We start from the raw sequence: 26079 nt of genomic DNA, 5'->3' as shown, positions 1-26079 counted from the left end.
AAAGAAACCAACAAATACAAATGACTATTTCGCTTAGCAAATGTGTATAATGTTGTTTTTTTATAGACCAGATTAGGGTTGTACGCTATACCAGTGCTAGTATCGTATCGCGGTACTAATAATTCAAAAACGGTGCTATACTCTACTACTGAAAAGTACCAGTTCGCCATATTCGTCACAGTCACGTCATGACATTGCTGGTTTTACGAGCAGAGGAGCATGTTCGGCAGCGCGCACACACTGAGTACTTACAAGCAGACACAGTGTGTAGACAGAAAAGGGGGAACGGGCGGAAGCTTGGCGTGGCGCGTCAGGCGGCGAAGCTTGGCATGGAGGGTCTTGGTCTTGGCTTGGGTCATGGTCTTGGTCTTGGCTTGGGTCTTGGTCTTGGCTTGAATCTTGGTCTTGGCATGAATCTTGGTCTTGGCATAAATCTTGGTCTTGGCTTGGCGGTGCTTGGTCTTGGCTTGGCGGTGCTTGGCGGCGTGGAACTGCGACTGGCAGCGCTTGGCGGTGTGGAGCTGGTACCAGAGCTTGGCGTGGTGCGGCTAGGCGTGGTGCGGGTACTGGAGCTGGTAGCGGAGCTTGGCGTGGTGCGGGTACTGGAGCCTGCCGTGGAACTTGGCGTGGTGGAACTTGACGTGGTGCAGCGACAGGTGCTAGCCGTGGTGCTGTTACAGGTGGGGGTTGCGGCTTGGCAGGCTGAAAGACCGGTGGTGGTGGCCGAACCGGAGGTTAAGGCTTCGCAGGCCAAAAGACCGGTGGCGGCGGCCGTGCTGGCGGCTGTGGCTTGGCCTGGTAATGCTGAGCCACCCCACCTGAACAATTCCCAGCACTAGCCCCCCCCTCAAGGAGCGGATACCAGACGCGCTCCCCGCGGTCTGGAACCGTTTATTTGGGTGGGTGGAGGGAGGTCAGGAGGAGGGCAGAAACTTCCCCTTTAAATTGTCCAAAAAGTCTATTTTGTACCTGGGATTTTGTGGGAGAAAAACATTTTTGTGTGACTTGGGCGTGACTTGAGTCCTGGGGGGAGGGGCATGAAATTTGGGTGGCTTGTCTTGACAGGATCTAATGTTCAAAATCATATTTTGCAGTGAGACTGTATTGCTATATGAACTATATTATACATTTCCATAGTTTAGTTAGCTGAGGTATATAATGTACAGTGTATTTTGTCAACAACTGTATGTGTGTAACGTATTTCTTGTGCTGAGCGATCATAAAACGGCTGCAAAAGACGCACTGGCTGAGGCTCACCTCCTGCACCCCCGCCGTAGAATTTGCACCCCCTGACGGGAGTGTTATATCAACTAAAGCCCACACTTAAACTTTCCACGTGCAAGATTGAATCTATTTAAAAAAGTTATTTTATAAGAAGCCAAAAAGTGCAAAAACAATAATGTTCGTGTTGGAGGAGTTGTGAATGACTGCAGGGCCACAACATTAGGTACACCTGCAGTCTGCAGGTGTACCTAATTCACAACTTCTCCAACACGAACATTATTGTTTTTGCACTTTTTGGCTTTTTATTAAATAACTTTTGTAACCTATTTTTATGGTCTTTCCTCTTTGTGATGTTAAGTTCCTGTTATGCGCTGCTATACAGTATATGCCTTGAGCTCTTATTTTGAAGGCGCTAAGAGCGGAATTTTGACACGTTGGAGTGGAGCGGAAGTTTTTGAAAGAAGGTAAATAAAGTGGTCCTCGTGTAAACTGGAGCCTCCGTGTTTGTTATTTTGTAGTTTCATACAGTATAGGCGACATTTATAAACCCTCGGTTACACTTTTTTAAATAGATTCAATCTTGCACGTGGAAAGTTCAAGTGAGGGCTTTAGTCATTAGTCCAGCACAACAGCGGCGCATTTATAAGTAAAGGTAAGACCATAATAACGTTTTTTATTAAATGTTCTTTTTTGTGTGCTACAGTTTGTATGTGTAAAGTTAAAGTTAAGTTAAAGTACCAATGATTGTCACACACACACTAGGTGTGGTGAAATTTGTCCTGTGCATTTGACCAATCCCTTGATCACCCCCTGGGAGGTGAGGGGAGCAGTGGGCAGCAGCGGCGCCGCGCCCGGGAATAAATTTTGGTGATTTAACCCCCAATTCCAACCCTTGATGCTGAGTGCCAAGCAGGGAAGAATGCTGGTATGAGCTTTTAAACATAACCCGTTAACTGCTGCCAATCAAATGGTGAATAAGATACTCTTTGTATGTTTGTAAATCTGAATGTTTGTAAATCTGACTGTGATGAAGTCAGTGCCTCACCAGCCATCAACCTCACCGCACGTCACTGGTAGAAGAAAAGTTTTGTCATTTTATTTAATCTGAGCAACAACTTGAGGCAGTTTAATGTTGATTAACGTGGGCAGAATTATTATAGTGTTCCCAATGTTAAAAGGATAAAGCCATTGTTTATAAATTTGGTAAATAAATAACCAAAAAATGTATATTTTGTTGTTTTCTTACTGTACCGAAAATGAACCGAACCGTGACCTCTAAACCGAGGGACGTACCGAACCGAAATTTTTGTGTACCGTTACACCCCGAGATAGAAGTATTCCAAAATATGTAAAGGTAAATGGGTTATACTTGCTTTGACACTATTACCACATTCACTCATTCACACACACATTCACACACTGATGGCGGAAGCTGCCATGCAGGGCGCTAACCACCACTCATCAGGACATACTTGCCAACCCTCCCGAATTTTCAGGGAGATCCCCAAAATTCAGCGCCTCTCCCGAAAACCTCCAGGGACGATTTTCAGCCGGAGCTGGAGGCCACGCCCCCTCCAGCTCCATGCGGACCTGAGTGAGGACAGCCTCTTTTCACGACGGGAGGACAACAGGGTGACAAGAACTAAATCATACAGACTAGAGATAAATTGTATTATTATGTTTATCTTACCTACAAATAAATATATTTATTAATAAAAAAAATTTAAAAAAAATAAATAAATTTTTACTATATTTTGCTAAAAACATCAAAATTAATAGTATTTTTATTTGTATTTTTTCTGACTCCTTATTACATCCAGGCATTAGAATTATACATTAAAATAAACATATTTGAAATAATTAATTTTAAATTATCATAATAATTCATTTAAAATTACCATATTTAATTATTAAAATAATTGCTTGTTTATCAACAACCTTAGCATTTTATTCATTACATTTTGAAGCTCTCAGAAGCCAAGTTATGTTATATTCCTTAATATTTATTTATGCAAGTTTGAAGTATCAATTATCTAAACACAGTTTTGTTTGCATATTTTCAGGATGTAGATTACATATATATATATATATATATATATATATATATATATATATATATATATATATATATATATATATATATATATATAGCACGGTGGAAGAGGGGTTAGTGCATCTGCCTCACAATACGAAGGTCCTGAGTAGTCTTGGGTTCAATCCCGGGCTCGGGATTTTTCTGTGTGGAGTTTGCATGTTCTCCCCGTGACTGCGTGGGTTCCTTCCGGGTACTCCGGCTTCCTCCCACCTCCAAAGACATGCACCTGGGGATAGGTTGATTGGCAACACTAAATTGGCCCTAGTGTGTGAATCTGAGTGTGAATGTTGTCTGTCTATCTGTGTTGGCCCTGCGATGAGGTGGCGACTTGTCCAGGGTGTACCCCGCCTTCCGCCCGATTGTAGCTGAGATAGGCTCCAGCGCCCCCCCCGACCCCAAAGGGAATAAGCGGTAGAAAATGGATGGATGGATATATATATATATATATATATATATATATATATATATATCAGTGACGTGCGGTGAGGTTGATGGCTGGTGAGGCACTGACTTCATCACAGTCAGATTTACAAACATATGAACCCTAAAGAGTATCTTATTCACCATTTGATTGGCAGCAGTTAACGGGTTATGTTTAAAAGCTCATACCAGCATTCTTCCCTGCTTGGCACTCAGCATCAAGGGTTGGAATTGGGGGTTAAATCACCAAAAATTATTCCCGGGCGCGGCACCGCTGCTGCCCACTGCTCCCCTCACCTCCCAGGGGGTGATCAAGGGATGGGTCAAATGCAGACGACAAATTTCACCACACCTAGTGTGTGTGTGACAATCATTGGTACTTTAACTTAACACATACAAACTGTAGCACACAAAAAAGCACATTTAATAAAAAAAAAACGTTATTATGGTCTTACCTTTTTTTTATAAATGAAGTCCATTCGCCACTGTTGTGCTGGATTAACGCAACCCCTGACAGGAGTGTTATATCAACTAAAGCCCTCACTTAAACTTTCCACGTGCAAGATTGAATCTATTTAAAAAAGTGTAACCGAGGGTTTGTAAATGTCGCCTATACTGTATGAAACTACAAAATAACAAACACGGAGGCTCCAGTTTACACGAGGACCACTTTATTTACCTTCTTTCAAAAACTTCCGCTCCACTCCAACGTGTCATCACTTCCACTCTTAGCGCCTTCAAAATAAGAGCTCAAGGCATATACTGTATAACAGCGCATAACAGGAACTTAACATCACAAAGAGGAAAGCCCATAAAAATAGGTTACAAAAGTTATTTAATAAGAAGCCAAAAAGTGCAAAAACAATAATGTTCGTGTTGGAGGAGTTGTGAATAAGGTACACCTGCAGTCTGCAGGTGTACCTAATGTTGTGGCCCTGCAGTCATTCACAACTCCTCCAACACGAACATTATTGTTTTTGCACTTTTTGGCTTCTTATGAAGTAACTTTTTTAAATAGATTCAATCTTGCACGTGGAAAGTTTAAGTGTGGGCTTTAGTTGATATAACACTCCCGTCAGGGGTTGAAATCTACGGCGGGGGTGCAGGAGGCGGGATTACTGGAGCCTCAGCCAGTGCGTCTTTTGCAGCCGTTTTATGATCGCTCAGCACAAGAAATACGTTACACACATACAGTTGTTGACAAAATACACTGTACATTATATACCTCAGCTAACTAAACTATGGAAATGTATAATATAGTTTATATAGCAATTAGTTAGCCGAGTCATTGCACAATCCATGTTGAGGCACTGAGTGACGTGCCTCAACTGGCTGCTGATCACCGCACCGTCTCTTAGTATTTGAACGGCAAATGTGAAAATTCAGCGATTTTGAATAAAAATAATCTAAAACTGGCGAAGTTAAATGGAAAATAACTTTATAGTATAATCACTGGATACATATAACAATTTAATAAAAATGTTTTCTTTTTACATTTTTTTTCTTTCCATGATGGCAGGTGAGGCGGGGCCTCACCTGCCTCTAGTGACTGCACGTCACTGATATATATATATATATATATATATATATACATATATTTATACAGTATATATGTATGAAATGCTTGACTTGGTGAATTCTAGCTGTCAATATACTCCTCCCCTCTTAACCACGCCCTCAACCACGCCCTGCCCCACCCCCGACCACGCCCCCACCCCCCACCTCCCGAAATCGGAGGTCTCAAGGTTGGCAAGTATGCATCAGGAGCAAGGGTGAAGTGTCTTGCTCAAGGACACAACGGACGTGGCCAGGTTGGTAGAAGGTGGGGATCGGACCAGGAACCCTCAGGTTGCTGGCGCGGCCACTCTCCCGACCCGCGCCACGCCGTCCCCAAGTGCAGCTCCCCATTTACCTGTAAAGTCCACTGTGGTAATTTGGCTTATTCAATTACTCTCGTCACCTTTTCTGGGTCACCGCACAGAGAAATGATTGGAGTGCTGAAGTGAGAAGGCGAGCGCAGTTGCGGGTTGCAAAGGCCACAAAGAAGGAGGCCAACATTGCTGATTGTCGTCGGTGTATGTCTCGTTTCCAATCTGCACGCCATAGCCTAACAGGTGTGGTTGCCTTGGCAACAATCACAGCCCGGGAGCAGAGGTGATGATTTGTCCACTTAAATGGCAAAGCATTAGCACACTTACACACACACACACAGATGCTTATCTATCCTCATGTGGTGTAAATGTGTATAGTAATCTCTGAAACACACACACACACACACACACACACACACACACACACACCAGTGTTTGTATAGTCTGTGATGACCTGTCATGTTCCATGAGCGTCTACAACCGGAGCCACGTGAGAATGGCGGCGTGTGAAAAGGAGCCGCAAGGCTTGTGTGTTTCAGAGAGTGACTCATGCGCTTGTCTATTAAGAGAATGGATGCTGATCAGGTTGCTAGGTGATTAAGAGCCACTATTGTCCTGCAGGGACAATGCGGGTTCCGAGAGTGCCCTCTGTGTGCTTTCTTTCGCCATCACTTTCACACGCGCGACCATTTTGTTTGTTTCTCCTTAGCAACACCCCCCCCCCAAAAAAAAAAAAAAAACACACACACATCCCTCCTGTGGGTGGGAACAAGTGAACAGGAGCACTGCAAAGGAAACATTATACAAACCCCGTTTCCATATGAGTCGGGAAATTGTGTTAGATGTAAATATAAACGGAATACAATGATTTGCAAATCCTTTTCAACCCATATTCAATTGAATGCACTACAAAGACAAGATATTTGATGTTCAAACTCATAAACTTTATTATTTTTTTTGCAAGTAATAATTAACTTAGAATTTCATGGCTGCAACACGTGACAAAGTAGTTGGGAAAAGGGCATGTTCACCACTGTGTTACATCACCTTTTCTTTTAACAACACTCAATAAACGATTGGGATCTGAGGAAACCAATTGTTGAAGCTTTGAAAGTGGAATTCCTTCCCATTCTTGTTTTATGTAGAGCATCAGTCGTTCAACAGTCCGGGGTCTCCGCTGTCGTATTTTACGCTTCATAATGCGCCACACATTTTCGATGGGAGACAGGTCTGGACTGCAGGCGGGCCAGGAAAGTACCCGCACTCTTTTTTTACGAAGCCACGCTGTTGTAACACATGCTGAATGTGGCTTGGCATTGTCTTGCTGAAATAAGCAGGGGCGTCCATGAAAAAGACGGCGCATATGTTGTTCCAAAACCTGTATGTACCTTTCAGCATTAATGGCGCCTTCACAGATGTGTAAGTTACCCATGTCTTGGGCACTAATGCACCCCCACACCATCACAGATGCTGGCTTTTGAACTTTGCGTCGATAACAGTCTGGATGGTTCGCTTCCCCTTTGGTCCGGATGACACGATGTCGAATATTTCCAAAAAACATTTTGAAATGTGGACTCGTCAGACCACAGAACACTTTTCCACTTTGCATGAGTCCATCTTCGATGATCTCGGGCCTAGAGAAGCCGGCGGCGTTTCTGGGTGTTGTTGATAAATGGCTTTCGCTTTGCATTGTAGAGCTTTAACTTGCACTTACAGATGTAGCGACCAACTGTATTTAGTGACAGTGGTTTTCTGAAGTGTTCCTGAGCCCATGTGGTGATATCCTTTCGAGATTGATGTCGGTTTTTGATACAGTGCCGTCTGAGGGATCGAAGGTCACGGTCATTCAATGTTGGTTTCCTGCCATGCCGCTTACGTGGAGTGATTTCTCCAGATTCTCTGAACCTTTTGATGATATTATGGACCGAAGATGTTGAAATCCCTAAATTTCTTGCAATTGCACTTTGAGAAACATTGTTCTTAAACTGTTTGACTATTTGCTCACGCAGTTGTGGACAAAGGGGTGTACCTCGCCCCATCCTTTCTTGTGAAAGACTGAGCATTTTTTGGGAAGCTGTTTTTATACCCAATCATGGCACCCACCTGTTCCCAATTAGCCTGCACACCTGTGGGATGTTCCAAATAAGTGTTTGATGAGCATTCCTCAACTTTATCAGTATTTATTGCCACCTTTCCCAACTTCTTTGTCACGTGTTGCTGGCATCAAATTCTAAAGTTAATGATTATTTGCAAAAAAAAAAAAAAGTTTATCAGTTTGAACATCAAATATGTTGTCTTTGTAGCATATTCAACTGAATATGGGTTGAAAATGATTTGCAAATCATTTTATTCCGTTTATATTTACATCTAACACAATTTCCCAACTCATATGGAAACGGGGTTTGTATATATATATATATATATATATATATATATATATATATATATATATGTACATATATATATATATATATATATATATATGTACATATATATATATATATATATGTATATATATATATATATATATATATGTATATACATATATGTATATATGTATATTTGTATATATATATATATATATATATATGTATATATGTATATATGTATATATATATGTTTCATGAGGGGTTCCCTCAATCATCTCATGATGATTGAGGGAACCCCTCATGAAACAGGCCTGTAGAGATGAAATAGTCTTGTGATTTTTTTCCCCACACATACATATATATATGTATATATATTTTTTTTTTTTTTTTTTTTTTTTTTTGTCCTGTCCAGCTTCTCAGGCAAATCATATTGTTGATGTACAGTTGTGAACAAAAGTTAACATACACTTGTAAAGAACATAATGTCATGACTGTCTTAAATTTACAATAATTTCTACAACTCTTATTTGTTTGTGATTGGAACACATCACATGGACAAAAATAAGACCTTCTGGAGGAAAGTTCTGTGGTCAGATGAAACAGAAATGGAGCTGTTTGGCCACAATACCCAGCAATATGTTTGGAGGCGAAAAGGTGAGGCCTTTAATCCCAGGAACACCATGCTTACCGTCAAGCATGGTGGTAGTAGTATTATGCTCCGGGCCTGTTTTGCTGCCAATGGAACTGGTGCTTTACAGAGAGTAAATGGGACAATGAAAAAGGAGGATTACCGTATTTTTTGGAGTATAAGTAGCTCCGGAGTATAAGTCGCACTGGCCGAAAATGCATAGTAAAGAAGGAAAAAATATAACAATAACAACAACAACAGAACAACATCAGCAAATAGTATATGTACAAATATGATGGTAGAAGTGATAGCAAAGAAGCAGTTAGTGAAATAAATAATAACACAGAAATGACAATGAGCATTATTACACTACAAATGGAGCAATACAAATACCAATAGAAATAGCGCTATTGATAATGAATAATAACAATACTTACCTCTATTATCAACAATACAATTGTTCAAATGCAACAATACTGTGAGAATCCGCTGCCCGGATCATAGTTTGTTTGCGTTTTCGATTCACTTGTGTTTTCAGCACCTTTTGAGTTTGTGTGTTTCAGTTGCCATGACAGCAGATTACTCTCACCTGCCTCTGATTAGTGTTCGGGACGCTCACCTGTTCCCGGGCACTAATCAGAGAGCTATTTAATCCATCCTCTGGCCTCACTCGGCCTGGTGGTTTTGTTTGCTCCCACGCTTCTAGTCTGTATTGTCACTAGCATCTTTTGGCTATATTTTCTTGTTTTCCAGCATATTTTTGTCTGCAGTTAAGAATAAATCATTCTTCTCACCTCTCATATAGACTCTCGAATAGGACTCTCACTATTATGTTAGATCCACTATGGACTGGACTCTCACTATTATGTTAGATCCACTATGGACTGGACTCTCACACTATTATGTTAGATCCACTATGGACTGGACTCTCACAATTATGTTAGATCCACTATGGACTGGACTCTCACTATTATGTTAGATCCACTATGGACTGGACTCTCACACTATTAAGTTAGATCCACTATGGACTGGACTCTCACACTATTAAGTTAGATCCACTATGGACTGGACTCTCACACTATTATGTTAGATCAACTATGGACTGGACTCTCACACTATTAAGTTAGATCCACTATGGACTGGACTCTCACACTATTATATTAGATCCACTATGGACTGGACTCTCACTATTATGTTAGATCCACTATGGACTGGACTCTCACTATTATGTTAGATCCACTATGGACTGGACTCTCACTATTATGTTAGATCCACTATGGACTGGACTCTCACTATTATGTTAGATCCACTATGGACTGGACTCTCACTATTATGTTAGATCCACTATGGACTGGACTCTCACACTATTATGTTAGATCCACTATGGACTGGACTCTCACAATTATGTTAGATCCACTATGGACTGGACTCTCACTATTATGTTAGATCCACTATGGACTGGACTCTCACACTATTAAGTTAGATCCACTATGGACTGGACTCTCACACTATTATGTTAGATCAACTATGGACTGGACTCTCACACTATTAAGTTAGATCCACTATGGACTGGACTCTCACACTATTATATTAGATCCACTATGGACTGGACTCTCACTATTATGTTAGATCCACTATGGACTGGACTCTCACTATTATGTTAGATCCACTATGGACTGGACTCTCACTATTATGTTAGATCCACTATGGACTGGACTCTCACTATTATGTTAGATCCACTATGGACTGGACTCTCACTATTATGTTAGATCCACTATGGACTGGACTCTCACACTATTATGTTAGATCCACTATGGACTGGACTCTCAGTATTACGTTAGATCCACTATGGACTGGACTCTCACACTATTAAGTTAGATCCACTATGGACTGGACTCTCATACTATTATGTTAGATCTACTATGGACTGGACTCTCACACTATTATGTTAGATCCACTATGGACTGGACTCTCACACTATTATGTTAGATCCACTATGGACTGGACTCTCACTATTATGTTAGATCCACTATGGACTGGACTCTCACACTATTATGTTAGATCCACTATGGACTGGACTCTCACTATTATGTTAGATCCACTATGGACTGGACTCTCACTATTATGTTAGATCCACTATGGACTGGATTCTCACTATTATGTTAGATCCACTATGGACTGGACTCTCACTATTATGTTAGATCCACTATGGACTGGACTCTCACACTATTATGTTAGATCCACTATGGACTGGACTCTCACACTATTATGTTGGATCCACTATGGACTGGACTCTCACAATTATGTTAGATCCACTATGGACTGGACTCTCACTATTATGTTAGATCCACTATGGACTGGACTCTCACACTATTAAGTTAGATCCACTATGGACTGGACTCTCACACTATTATGTTAGATCAACTATGGACTGGACTCTCACACTATTAAGTTAGATCCACTATGGACTGGACTCTCACACTATTATATTAGATCCACTATGGACTGGACTCTCACTATTATGTTAGATCCACTATGGACTGGACTCTCACTATTATGTTAGATCCACTATGGACTGGACTCTCACTATTATGTTAGATCCACTATGGACTGGACTCTCACTATTATGTTAGATCCACTATGGACTGGACTCTCACTATTATGTTAGATCCACTATGGACTGGACTCTCACTATTATGTTAGATCCACTATGGACTGGACTCTCACACTATTATGTTAGATCCACTATGGACTGGACTCTCACAATTATGTTAGATCCACTATGGACTGGACTCTCACTATTATGTTAGATCCACTATGGACTGGACTCTCACACTATTAAGTTAGATCCACTATGGACTGGACTCTCACACTATTATGTTAGATCAACTATGGACTGGACTCTCACACTATTAAGTTAGATCCACTATGGACTGGACTCTCACACTATTATATTAGATCCACTATGGACTGGACTCTCACTATTATGTTAGATCCACTATGGACTGGACTCTCACTATTATGTTAGATCCACTATGGACTGGACTCTCACTATTATGTTAGATCCACTATGGACTGGACTCTCACTATTATGTTAGATCCACTATGGACTGGACTCTCACTATTATGTTAGATCCACTATGGACTGGACTCTCACACTATTATGTTAGATCCACTATGGACTGGACTCTCACAATTATGTTAGATCCACTATGGACTGGACTCTCACTATTATGTTAGATCCACTATGGACTGGACTCTCACACTATTAAGTTAGATCCACTATGGACTGGACTCTCACACTATTATGTTAGATCAACTATGGACTGGACTCTCACACTATTAAGTTAGATCCACTATGGACTGGACTCTCACACTATTATATTAGATCCACTATGGACTGGACTCTCACTATTATGTTAGATCCACTATGGACTGGACTCTCACTATTATGTTAGATCCACTATGGACTGGACTCTCACTATTATGTTAGATCCACTATGGACTGGACTCTCACTATTATGTTAGATCCACTATGGACTGGACTCTCACTATTATGTTAGATCCACTATGGACTGGACTCTCACACTATTATGTTAGATCCACTATGGACTGGACTCTCAGTATTACGTTAGATCCACTATGGACTGGACTCTCACACTATTAAGTTAGATCCACTATGGACTGGACTCTCATACTATTATGTTAGATCTACTATGGACTGGACTCTCACACTATTATGTTAGATCCACTATGGACTGGACTCTCACACTATTATGTTAGATCCACTATGGACTGGACTCTCACTATTATGTTAGATCCACTATGGACTGGACTCTCACACTATTATGTTAGATCCACTATGGACTGGACTCTCACTATTATGTTAGATCCACTATGGACTGGACTCTCACTATTATGTTAGATCCACTATGGACTGGATTCTCACTATTATGTTAGATCCACTATGGACTGGACTCTCACTATTATGTTAGATCCACTATGGACTGGACTCTCACACTATTATGTTAGATCCACTATGGACTGGACTCTCACACTATTATGTTAGATCCACTATGGACTGGACTCTCACAATTATGTTAGATCCACTATGGACTGGACTCTCACTATTATGTTAGATCCACTATGGACTGGACTCTCACACTATTAAGTTAGATCCACTATGGACTGGACTCTCACACTATTATGTTAGATCAACTATGGACTGGACTCTCACACTATTAAGTTAGATCCACTATGGACTGGACTCTCACACTATTATATTAGATCCACTATGGACTGGACTCTCACTATTATGTTAGATCCACTATGGACTGGACTCTCACTATTATGTTAGATCCACTATGGGCTGGACTCTCACTATTATGTTAGATCCACTATGGACTGGACTCTCACTATTATGTTAGATCCACTATGGACTGGACTCTCACTATTATGTTAGATCCACTATGGACTGGACTCTCACACTATTATGTTAGATCCACTATGGACTGGACTCTCAGTATTACGTTAGATCCACTATGGACTGGACTCTCACACTATTAAGTTAGATCCACTATGGACTGGACTCTCATACTATTATGTTAGATCTACTATGGACTGGACTCTCACACTATTATGTTAGATCCACTATGGACTGGACTCTCACACTACTATGTTAGATCCACTATGGACTGGACTCTCACTATTATGTTAGATCCACTATGGACTGGACTCTCACACTATTATGTTAGATCCACTATGGACTGGACTCTCACTATTATGTTAGATCCACTATGGACTGGACTCTCACTATTATGTTAGATCCACTATGGACTGGATTCTCACTATTATGTTAGATCCACTATGGACTGGACTCTCACTATTATGTTAGATCCACTATGGACTGGACTCTCACACTATTATGTTAGATCCACTATGGACTGGACTCTCACTATTATGTTAGATCCACTATGGACTGGATTCTCACTATTATGTTAGATCCACTATGGACTGAACTCTCACTATTATGTTAGATCCACTATGGACTGGACTCTCACTATTATGTTAGATCCACTATGGACTGGACTCTCACACTATTATGTTAGATCCACTATGGACTGGACTCTCACTATTATGTTAGATCCACTATGGACTGGACTCTCAGTATTATGTTAGATCCACTATGGACTGGACTCTCACTATTATGTTAGATCCACTATGGACTGGACTCTCACACTATTAAGTTAGATCCACTATGGACTGGACTCTCACACTATTATGTTAGATCAACTATGGACTGGACTCTCACACTATTAAGTTAGATCCACTATGGACTGGACTCTCACACTATTATGTTAGATCCACTATGGACTGGACTCTCACACTATTATGTTAGATCCACTATGGACTGGACTCTCACACTATTATATTAGATCCACTATGGACTGGACTCTCACTATTATGTTAGATCCACTATGGACTGGACTCTCACTATTATGTTAGATCCACTATGGACTGGACTCTCACTATTATGTTAGATCCACTATGGACTGGACTCTCACTATTATGTTAGATCCACTATGGACTGGACTCTCACACTATTATGTTAGATCCACTATGGACTGGACTCTCACTATTACGTTAGATCCACTATGGACTGGACTCTCACACTATTAAGTTAGATCCACTATGGACTGGACTCTCATACTATTATGTTAGATCCACTATGGACTGGACTCTCACACTATTATGTTAGATCCACTATGGACTGGACTCTCACACTATTATGTTAGATCCACTATGGACTGGACTCTCACTATTATGTTAGATCCACTATGGACTGGACTCTCACTATTATGTTAGATCCACTATGGACTGGACTCTCACAATATTATGCTAGAGCCATATATATATATATAATATATATATATTATATATATATATATATATATATATATATATATATATATATATATATATATATATATATATATATATATATGTATGTGTGGGGGAAAAAAATCACAAGACTATTTCATCTCTACAGGCCTGTTTCATGAGGGGGGTACCCTCAATCGTCAGGAGAAAAAAATCTCCTGACGATTGAGGGTACCCCCCTCATGAAACAGGCCTGTAGAGATGAAATAGTCTTGTGATTTTTTTTCCCCACACATACATATATTGCGCTCTACTACGGTATCGAGCACTATTTTTTGGATAACCTTATTAAGACATATATATATATATATATATATATATATATATATATATATATATATATATATATATATATAACCTTGTAGTTTGTTATAGTAACAATAGGTTAAGCTTTGTCAGTGTGCCGTGTGTTACCCAGTTTCCCCTAGGGCAGCAACGGTAATATACACTATATTGCCAAAAGTATTTGGCCACCCATCCAAATGACGAGAATCAGGTGTCCTAATCACTTGGCCCGGTGTATCAAATCAAGCACTTAGACATGGAGACTATTTCTACAAACTTTTGTGAAAGAATGGGCCGCTTTCAGTCATTTCCAGCGTGGAACTGTCATAATAATAATAATAATAATAATAATGGATTAGATTCTATATAGCGCTTTTTTATTATTAGATACTCAAAGCGCTTCACAGAGAAGTGAGAAGCCATCATTCATTCTCACCTGGTGGTGGTAAGCTACATTTGTAGCCACAGCTGCCCCCGGGTAGACTGACTCACACTAGCCACCACCTATCATTCATTCATCATTCATTCACCAGTGTGAGCGGCACCGGGGGCAAGGGTGAAGTCCAGTCGTGAAATTTCCTCGCTCCTAAATATTCCAAAGTCAACTTTATTATAAGAAAAGTGAAGAGTTTGGGAACAACAGCAACTCAGCCACCAAGTGGTAGGCCACGTAAACTGACAGAGAGGGGTCAGCGGATGCTGATGCGCATAGTGCAAAGACTTTCTGCACAGTCAGTTGCTACAGAGCTCTAAACTTCATGTGCCCTTCCAATTAGCCCACGTACAGTACGCAGAGAGCTTCATGGAATGGGTTTCCATGGCCGGGCAGCTGCATCTAAGCCTTACATCACCAAGTCCAATGCAAATCATCGGATGCAGTGGTGTAAAGCAGAGTTCCCCAACCTTTTTTTCTACCACGGACCGGTTTAATCTATGCATTATTTTCACGGACCGGCTTTCTACGTATGGCAGATAAAAACAGCAAAAAAAATGAGCATGAAAAATTAACATTAACATTTTATATTTCCATTAATGTGCATTGTCTCGTGTACTATAACAAAAGAGTTGTAATTGACATCTATTAACAAGCTTATTGGTGTGTTTAGTGGGACAGGCCAAAGTTAATTCAAAGAAAATATGGTAGTTGATAAATCAATTAATGTTTCTGTGCGGCCCGGTAGCAAATGCGTCACCATACTTGCCAACCTTGAGACCTCCAAATTCGAGAGATTTGAGGGGGGGTGGTTTTGAGGTGGGCGGGGTCGGGGTTAAGGGGTGAGGAGTATATTTATAGCTAGAAATTCAAGTATTTCTTATATACGTATATATGTGTATATATATATATATATATAAACAAAATAAATACTTGACTTTCAGTGAATTCTAGCTATATTTATATATATATATTTTTTTTGATATATATATATATGTATTTTATTATATATGTATATATGTATTTTATTATATATATATATTTATATATATAAATATGTATATATATATATATATATATATATATATATATATATACTGTATGTATATATATATATATATATATATATATATATATATATATATTCAAGTATTTCTTATATACGTATACCGTATTTTCCGCACCATTAGCCGCACCTAAAAACCACAAATTTACTCAAAAGCTGACAGTGCGGCTTTTAACCCGGTGCGCTTTATATATGGATAAATATTAAGATTCATTTTCATAAAGTTTCGTTCTCGCAACTTCGGTAAACAGCCGCCATCTTTTTTCCCGGTAGAGCAGGAAGCGCTTCTTCTTCTACGCAAGCAACCGCCAAGGTAAGCACCCGCCCCCATAGAACAGGAAGCGCTTCTTCTTGTACTGTAAGCAACCACCCGCCCCCGGAAGAAGAAGAAGCGCGCGGTGCATGCTGGGATATGTGACGTTTCATTTCCATTTGTGTGTTTATGTAAAGACCCCAAAATGGCTCCTATTAAGTGTGTTGTCTGTCTAATTATAAATAATGCAGACGAGGCGTGTTAACTGAGTTCTCAACGTTTACTCACAGCGTGCTCATAACCACATTCTAACTGCCAGCATACAACAACGCTTCTCAGGGCTACCGCGCATGCTCGTAACTATCGTTGCATGCTGGGTAGTGTAGTTGTTATATTTGCTAGCTCATAACATCACATTGAGAGACACGCTTATGCGCTTAATTCAATACTCGCCGTCATTCCGGGTGGATTGACAAAAGACCTCCAGCCGCTAGATATTGGTGTCAACAGGGCATTCGAAGCTAGACTGCTAACTGCGTGGGAACAATGGATGACAGAAGGCGAACACACCTTCACTAAGACAGGGAGGCAGCGCCAGACGACGCCAACATCTGCCAGTGGATCGTAAATGCCTGGGCAGATATTTCGGTCACAACTGTGGTCCGAGCTTTCCGGAAGGCAGGATTCACAGAACTGCTGGACAACAGTGACACTGACTCCGATGACTTCGACGAGACGGAACCGGCCATTTTGGATCTCACATTTGCCCAACTTTTCACTTCGGACACCGAAGACTAAGGATTTACGAATGAAGAATAACTTCAGAAAGTGAGCGCTATGTTTATTTTGTGTGTTGTGACATTAACGTTCGAGCAACATTATGTTGCTATTGCTCTGCACTATTTTGAATTTTACTATGTTTGTGATTGCACATTTGCGTACATTTTGGGAGTGAACAGAGTTGTTAGAACGCTGGTTTTTAATATATTATTAAAGTTTGACTGACCTATCTGACTGTTTTTTTGACATTCCCTTTAGTGCAGCGTAGGCGCGGCTTATAGTCCGGGGCGGCTTATTGGTGGACAAAGTTATGAAATATGCCATTCATTGAAGGTGCGGCTAATAATCCGGTGCGCCTTATAGTGCGGAAAATACGGTGTATATATATATATATAAACAAAAGAAATACTTGACTTTCAGTGAATTCTAGCTATATTTATATATATATATATTTGTTTTTTATATATATATATATATATATATATATATATATATATATATATATATATATATATATATATATATATATATATATATATATATATATATATATATATGTATTTTATTATATATGTATATATAATAAAGACATGCACCTGGGGATAAGTTGATTGGCAACACTAAATTGGCCCTAGTGTGTGGATGTGAGTGTGAATGTTGTCTGTCTATCTGTGTTGGCCCTGCGATGAGGTGGCGACTTGTCCAGGGTGTACCCCGCCTTCCGCCCGATTGTAGCTGAGATAGGCTCCAGCGCCCCCGGCAACCCCAAAGGGAATAAGCGGTAGAAAATGGATGGATGTATATATGTATTTTATTATATATATATATTTATATATATATATATATATATATATATATATATATATATATATATATATATATATATATATATATATATATATACTGATATATATATATATATATAAATAAAATAAAAACTTGAAATTCAGTGTTCATTTATCTACACATATACACACATAACACTCCTCTACTCATTGTTGTATTTGAAAGTGCAATGCTTTGAAGGAGCATAGGTATGGGCAGTGTAATATTCCGGGTTGGAGTCAATAACCAGGCGAGATGACAAAATTACGTCTCTTTACTTCTTCATACTTCAGAACCGACTCCCACACTTGCCGTCAGGGTGCGCAATACAACGTAAACCGTTGGCCAACCAAAAAGTAACCACAGAACACTATACGGTATAGTGTTCTGTAATAATAATAATACATTTTATTTATAAGCCGCCTTTCTGGGCACTCAAGGACACCGTACAAAATCAAAACAATAAAATCAAATTGGATAAAAAAAACAACAACAACAAAGAGAAAATTAATTTATTCATTTGAGAAAGTGGTCTATAACCGACTGAATGGCTTTCTGGAAAAACTAAATATCCTTGTCCCCTCCCAATAAGGTTTTCGTAAAAAAAGCACCACCTGTACGGCTATACTCGACCTCTTGGAAAAGGTCAATGACTGTATTGAAGAAGGAAAATGCGGTATTGGCATTTTTTTGGATCTATCCAAGGCCTTTGACACAATAGACTTTGAGATCTTATTGTATAAGCTATATCACTATGGTGTCAGAGGGGTACCTCTCGATTGGTTCCGCTCTTACCTATACGGAAGGCAGCAATGTGTATGCGTCAATGATCACAATTCACCCTGTATGACCATAAATTATGGGGTTCCCCAGGGATCCATCTTGGGGCCTCTCCTTTTTATCCTATACATAAATGATTTTGTAAACTCCTCCGAAACTTTTCATAAAATAATTTTTGCTGACGATACAAATTTGTTTACCTCACACAGGAGCCTACACGATCTACAAGTAACTGTCAATTCAGAGCTTGTGAAAGTGGATTCCTGGTTCAAATGCAATAAGCTCTCACTTAATGTAAATAAAACAAATTGTATTCTATTTCGTTCTAATAAAAAACGGACAAATACTGAGCACTGCCATATCAACATCAATGGGCAGGAAATACAGAGAGTGTACTCCACAAAATTCCTGGGGGTCATCATTGACGAATACCTCAATTTCAAATGTCACATTAGCCATCTGTTAAACAAATTATCCAAATATGTTGGCCTGTTCTTTCACCTTTGTCATTATCTTCCTCTTTATGCTCTACTCACCCTATATAAAACTCTCTTTGAACCACATCTAAACTACTGTAATGTCATCTGGTGTAACACCTTCCCTACCTACCTTCACAAATTAGAATCCATGCAAAAGAAAATCATACGGGCCCTGTCATGGTCCAAGTTTAATGCCCCCACTCGACATCTATTCCATAATTATCATCTCTTAAGACTGACAGAGTTCAATATTTATCAAAATGCTTGTTTAACCTATCAAGTCATTCACAGGCTGAATCTTAGGCTCTGTAGCTTGGTTCCTATCTACCATCCCCAGCATGCCCACAACACTCGTAACTTAGATCTGATATCAGGTAAACATCATTTACTGGATTGTACCGCTCGAAGTGTTGTATGCAGGGGACCAAAGATTTGGAACCGGCTTAATGAGAGCCTCAAGATGCTGTATCCATTCTCCAACTTCAAAAAGAAACTGAAAACTTACCTATTAACCACCTATATTTAATGCCTCATGTGGGGTAGACTACTGTTGGGTTTTGCATGGTTGAATGAATGTATGTATTAGAGATGCGCGGTTTGCGGACACAACCGCGGAGTCCGCGGATTATCCGCGGGTCGGGCGGTTGAATTAAAAAAAAATTAGATTTTATCCGCGGGTCGGGTCGGGCGGTTGAAATAAAAAAAAATTAGATTTTAAATAGATTCAGGCGGGTGGCAGTTAAACCAATTCGGAAATATATATACATAGTTAAATGTTGTTACCCACATACGAAAAACGAGCAGGCACCTGCAGCATATGCCACAACAGAAGAAGAAAAAAAAAAAGAGATGGACACTTTTACGGAGCGGAGAAGGGACGCCTCGCCGGGGGAAGGGGCCTTGAGGGCCCCACCGGGAGCCGTAGCTGAGGTGATCCGCGAGAAGGGCCCGACGCACGTCCAGGGTCACCACCGCGCCCACCGCACCGACACCCCGCCTCGTCCGCCTTCGCCGTGGCCGGCGTCACGCAGGTAAGCAGCTTACCTGCCCGCCACCCCCGTGGCCGGGGGCTCGTAACAGGGGTCACTCCGCGCGCTCCGGCCGCGCAGCTTACCTGCCCGCCACCCCCGTTGCCGGGGGAGCGTAACAGGGGTCACTCCGCGCGCAGTGCGCTCACGAAAGGGGTGGGGCTCACCCTAGTGAGCCGAGTGGGCCACTTTTGGTAAGCAGAACTGGCGCTGCGGGATGAACCGAACGCCGGGTTAAGGCGCCCGATGCCGACGCTCATCAGACCCCAGAAAAGGTGTTGGTTGATATAGACAGCAGGACGGTGGCCATGGAAGTCGGAACCCGCTAAGGAGTGTGTAACAACACACCTGCCGAATCAACTAGCCCTGAAAATGGATGGCGCTGGAGCGTCGGGCCCATACCCGGCCGTCGCCGGCAGCGAGAGCCGCGAGGCCTAGGCCGCGACGAGTAGGATGGCCGCCGCGGTGCGCGCTGAAGCCTCGGGCGCGAGCCCGGGTGGAGCCGCCGCGGGTGCGAGGGACATCGCACCTCCACGCGCCTGGAGGTGCGCCCAGCGCGGCTCCCAGATGATTGCGCACTGGTGTGCGTCTGGGCCGTGACAGCGTGGCACGCATTGAATGTCTCTGCTTCTTTGGATCAGTCTCCTTTCTTTAACAGGCAAAAGCTTTATAACCTCACTAATGCCTTGCATCGCCTATATTAGATATATAACAACGGGCGGGTGCGGGCGGGTGCAGTTTTGATTAAATGTTAGTTCGGGTGGATGCGGATGGTTGACGACTTTTGTGATGCGGTTGCGGATTAAATAATTGCCTATCCGCGCATCTCTAGTATGTATGTATGTGTATGCTTGCTTTAGTACTATTATCTTGTGTTAATCATATAGCGTTGTTTTTTTTGTTTTTTTTTGTGGTTGTGCTTGCTACCATGTTTCATCATTCCATGTATATACTGTCCTCTGGACCCCCTGTCAAAAGCTTCTTCTAGCTTATTTGGGGGACCCTTTCACGTACCAACATCTTTAAATGATGATATTCACTACTATTGTAATTGTTATATGGTATTGTGAATAAACTTGAAACTTGAAACTTGAAAAGAAAAGATGATAACAATGAATAAGCAATCAGGAATAGTTGTGTTTTGAGTCTTGATTTGAAGAGGGATATTGAGTCTAAGTTACGAAGGACTGGTGGCAAAGAGTTCCAAAGATGTGGGGCAGAGCGGCTGAAAGCTCGGGCACACATGGTGGACAGTTGAAATAAAGGGACAGTGAGATGGATGGATGAAGAGGATCTTAGGGAACGTGAGGGCGTGGCGACATGGATCAGGTCAGAGAGATAAGATGGAGAGAGGTTATGGATGGCTTTGAAAGTGAGGAGAATTATTTTAAAGTGGATACGATGTTTGATGGGTAGCCAGTGGAGTTGCTGCAGAACAGGACTGAAGGGGTTCTGGTGATTATCCGGGCTGCAGAGTTCTGGAGAAGCTGAAGTTTGTGAAGTGACTTGTGAGGGCATACTTGCCAACCCTCCCGGATTTTCTGGTATACTCCCGAAATTCAGCGCCTCTCCCGAAAACCTCCCGGGACAAATTTTCTCCCGAAAATCTCTCGAAATTCAGGCGGAGCTGGAGGCCACGCCCCCTCCAGGTTTATTGTTAGGCGGTTTCATTAACGTCCTCCCAGCACGGCAACAACACACAACAACAGCAGTCACGTTTCCGTCTACCGTAAAGCAGTTTGTCTGCCGTAAACAGCAATGTTGTGACACTCTTAAACAGGACAATACTGCCATCTACTGTACATGCATATGTGACATTAACATCTAGGGCTTTTAGAGAGTGCAGTGCACAACTGCGCACACAACAAGGAGACTAAGCAGAATGCATCATCAGAGAGGGTGTTCAGCATGGTTAGAAAAATAGTGACAGAGAATAGAACAAGGATGGACAATTCAACCCTTAACTCAACAATGAGTAGATGAGTGTTATGTGTGTGTATATGTGTAAATAAATGAACACTGAAATTCAAGTATTTCTTTTATATATATATATATATATATATATATATATATATATATATATATATATATATATATATATATATATATATATATATATATATATTCTAGCTATATATATATAATAAAATAAATATATATATATATATATATATAGCTAGAATTCACTGAAAGTCAAGTAGTCAAGTATTTCTTATATATATATATATATATATATATATATATATATATATATATATATATATATATATATATATATATATATATATATATATGAAATACTTGACTTGGGGAATTCTAGCTGTAAATATACTCCTCCCCTCTTAACCACACCCCCAACCACCTCCCGAAATCGGAGGTCTCAAGGTTGGCAAGTATGTGTGAGGGAGACCAAACAGGAGAGAGTTGCAGTAGTCCAGGCGAGAGGTGACCAGGCTATGGACTAGTATGGCAGCAGTATGAGGGGTAAGGGATGGGCGAAGACGATTAATGTTCCGTCGATGAAAGTAAGCAGACCGGGTAATGCTGTTTATGTGGGCTTGAAAGGAAAGTGTGCTGTTCTGTGGTTACTTTTTGGTTGGCCAAGCGGACGTGACGACAGGCTGTCCTCACTCAGGTCCGCACAGACCTTAAGTCCGGCTGGAATCCGGAAGAAATTCGGGAGATTTGTTGTCCTGGGAGATTTTCGGGAGACGCCCTGAAATTCGGGAGGGTGGTACCGGGTGGTTGGGGACCACTGGTGTAAAGCACGTCGCCACTGGACACTAGAGCAGTGGAGACGCCTTCTCTGGACTGATGAATCACGCTTTCCCATCTGGCAATCTGATGGACCAGTCTGGGTTTGGAGGTTGCCAGGAGAGCGCTACATTTCGGACTGCATCGTGCCGAGTGTGAAATTTGGTGGAGGAGGAATTATGGTGTGAGGTTGTTTTTCCAGGAGTTGGGCTTGGCCCCTTTAGTTGAATGCTCCAGGATCCCAAAGCATCTTGGACAATTCCATGGGATGGCACTTCAAGTTCATATGTGAGTAAAGGCAGGTGGCCAAATACTTTTGGCAATATAGTGTATGTTTGATGAAAGGTGATTATATGCATGCAAAGGAAACATTGTAGGACGCAGAGAGGGCAGAGAAGCAGAGCTATAGCATTAAAAAAAATAATAATAAAATAAAATACAGTCGTTTGCCACTTTGAAGGGAACAAATGTAGCCGGAGGCACTGAGGCAGAGTGAGCGAGCGAGCGAGAGAGAGAGAGAGAGCTTGCAGAAATCACTGCTTTGTAAGGCAACAACTGACAGAGGAGCAGCAGGAGTTTGGCACTGCCCTTTTCTCCTTCGCATGTGTGGCTTCATGTGTGTGTGTGACCCTGCCACACACACACCGCGTGTCGGAAAGGAAGATGCTCGCTCCGAGGATGAGACAGCGTTTCTAACAGGATCTATTTGCGCACCGGGATAATACCCGCGACGCGGACCAGGGACGCAAAACCCACCGGAACCGAGCCAATCCGTCATGGAGGGGCTTCTATCGCCAATGAGAACGCGGGTAGGTTACCATGGCGATTGCTGAGCGTCTCAAAACCAGATCCAGGGGAGCCGTCACTAAAATGTCAGACGGGGAGACGGGATGCTGAGCCACTGAAATGAATTTGCACTCAAGCAGAGAACTTTCAAGCCAAGTTGTTGCTGTATGCTTTTTTTTCTGTGTTGAAAGAGTGATGCAAGCTGCGAGTGAGTGTATGGGTCTCCCTCAATCCATTGAAAGAATGGCTGTGTGAGAGTGGCGCCTGTCTCCTCTCAGTACATGGCCTTTGGATTGGGGAGAAAGAGGTGCAAGCAGTGCAATTGTCCTCCTTACACGCGTGCCTTTGTGTTAGCTGGGCCAAAAAAAAAAAGAACCCAGACCCTTCTCTGTTCCATGCAGAAAAAGGCAAATAAAAGTAGCACATCGCATGTTTGTGTGTCGGAACACAGTTGATTATGTGACACCCAGTGATTGTGTGCACTATAATGCAGCCTGAGATGCCAGATGTGCTTGGAGATGAAGACCTGCTTATTCCAGCTGGGATTTTATGTGGCATGTATATTACAGCGTGACTTTATGTGTGAGGGAAGCCAAGAGCTGGCCGCAGAAATATGACGGTCTGTATTAATATTTATAAAGGCATGATTGCATTTTCAAAAGTATAGGAGAGTGAGTTTTAAACAGGCCAACAAACACAGTACCGTATTTTTCGCACTTAAAATCCTTTAATTTTTCTCAAAACTCGACGGTGCGCCTTATAACCCGGTGCGCCTAATGTACGGAATCATTCTGGTTGTGCTTACCGACCTCGAAGCTATTTTATTTGGTACATGGTGTAATGACAAGTATGACCAGGAGTATGCAGTCACACATGTGGACTGCAATACGATGGCAGTCACACATAAGAGATATGTGTAGACTGCAATATGACTCAAATAACACCAAATTGTATATGTTCCATTGAAAATATAGAACATTACACACGGCACTCAAATATCTATTAGAATGTTTTAGGATGAGAATCAGCACCTCCAAGTCCAAGTCCATGGTTCTCGCCCGGAAAAGGGTGGAGTGCCATCTCTGGGTTGGGGAGGAGACCCTGCCCCAAGTGGAGGAGTTCAAGTACCTCGGAGTCTTGTTCACGAGTGAGGGAAGAGTGGATGGTGAGATCGACAGGCGGATCGGTGCGGCGTCTTCAGTAATGTGGACGCTGTATCGATCCGTTGTGGTGAAGAAGGAGCTGAGCCGGAAGGCAAAGCTCTCAATTTACCGGTCGATCTACGTTCCCATCCTCACCTATGGTCATGAGCTTTGGGTTATGACCGAAAGGACAAAATCACGGGTTCAAGCGGCCCAAATAAGTTTCCTCCGCCGGGTGGCGGGGCTCTCCCTTAGAGATAGGGTGAGAAGCTCTGCCATCCGGGAGGAGCTCAAAGTAAAGCCGCTGCTCCTCCACATGGAGAGGAGCCAGATGAGGTGGTTCGGGCATCTGGTCAGGATGCCACCCCAACGCCTCCCTAGGGAGGTGTTTAGGGCACGTCCGACCGGTAGGAGACCGCGGGGAAGACCCAGGACACGTTGGGAAGACTATGTCTCCCGGCTGGCCTGGGAACGCCTCGGGGTCCCACAGGAAGAGCTGGACGAAGTGGCTGGGGAGAGGGAAGTCTGGGCTTCCCTGCTTAGGCTGCTGCCCCCGCGACCCGACCTCGGATAAGCGGAAGAAGATGGATGGATGGATGCACTATGGACTAAATGGACTCTCACTATTATGTTAGATCCACTATGGACTGGACTCTCACACTATTATGTTAGATCCACTATGGACTCTCACTATTATGTTAGATCCACTATGGACTAGACTCTCACACTATTATGTTAGATCCACTATGAACTGGACTCTCACACTATTATGTTAGATCCACTATGGACTGGACTCTCACACTATTATGTTAGATCCACTATGGACTGGACTCTCACACTATTATGTTAGATCCACTATGGACTCTCACTATTATGTTAGATCCACTATGGACTGGACTCTCACACTATTATGTTAGATCA

General features: G+C 41.7%; 1 protein-coding gene across 2 annotated transcripts in view; it reads left to right on the top strand.

Annotated features, from left to right (window-relative positions):
* The window catches only part of frmd4a (FERM domain containing 4A), a 458149-nt gene that overhangs the window by 73010 nt on the left and 359060 nt on the right, over positions 1 to 26079 (top strand). The window contains exon 1 of one of the 2 annotated variants that reach the window (XM_072913964.1): positions 23871 to 24039. The exons of the other annotated variant lie outside the window; for it this stretch is intronic. Within the exon in view, the coding sequence (XP_072770065.1) occupies positions 24007 to 24039 (33 nt within the window). The 5' untranslated portion in view covers positions 23871 to 24006. Of the gene's footprint in view, positions 1 to 23870; positions 24040 to 26079 lie in introns of those variants that run through there. 2 annotated transcript variants of the gene reach the window in all.

The sequence above is a fragment of the Nerophis lumbriciformis genome, linkage group LG10, assembly GCF_033978685.3.
Source record: "Nerophis lumbriciformis linkage group LG10, RoL_Nlum_v2.1, whole genome shotgun sequence".
NCBI lineage: Eukaryota > Metazoa > Chordata > Actinopteri > Syngnathiformes > Syngnathidae > Nerophis > Nerophis lumbriciformis.
The sequence above is the reverse complement of the archived record's forward strand: the minus strand, read 5'-3'. Positions and strand labels throughout refer to the sequence as shown.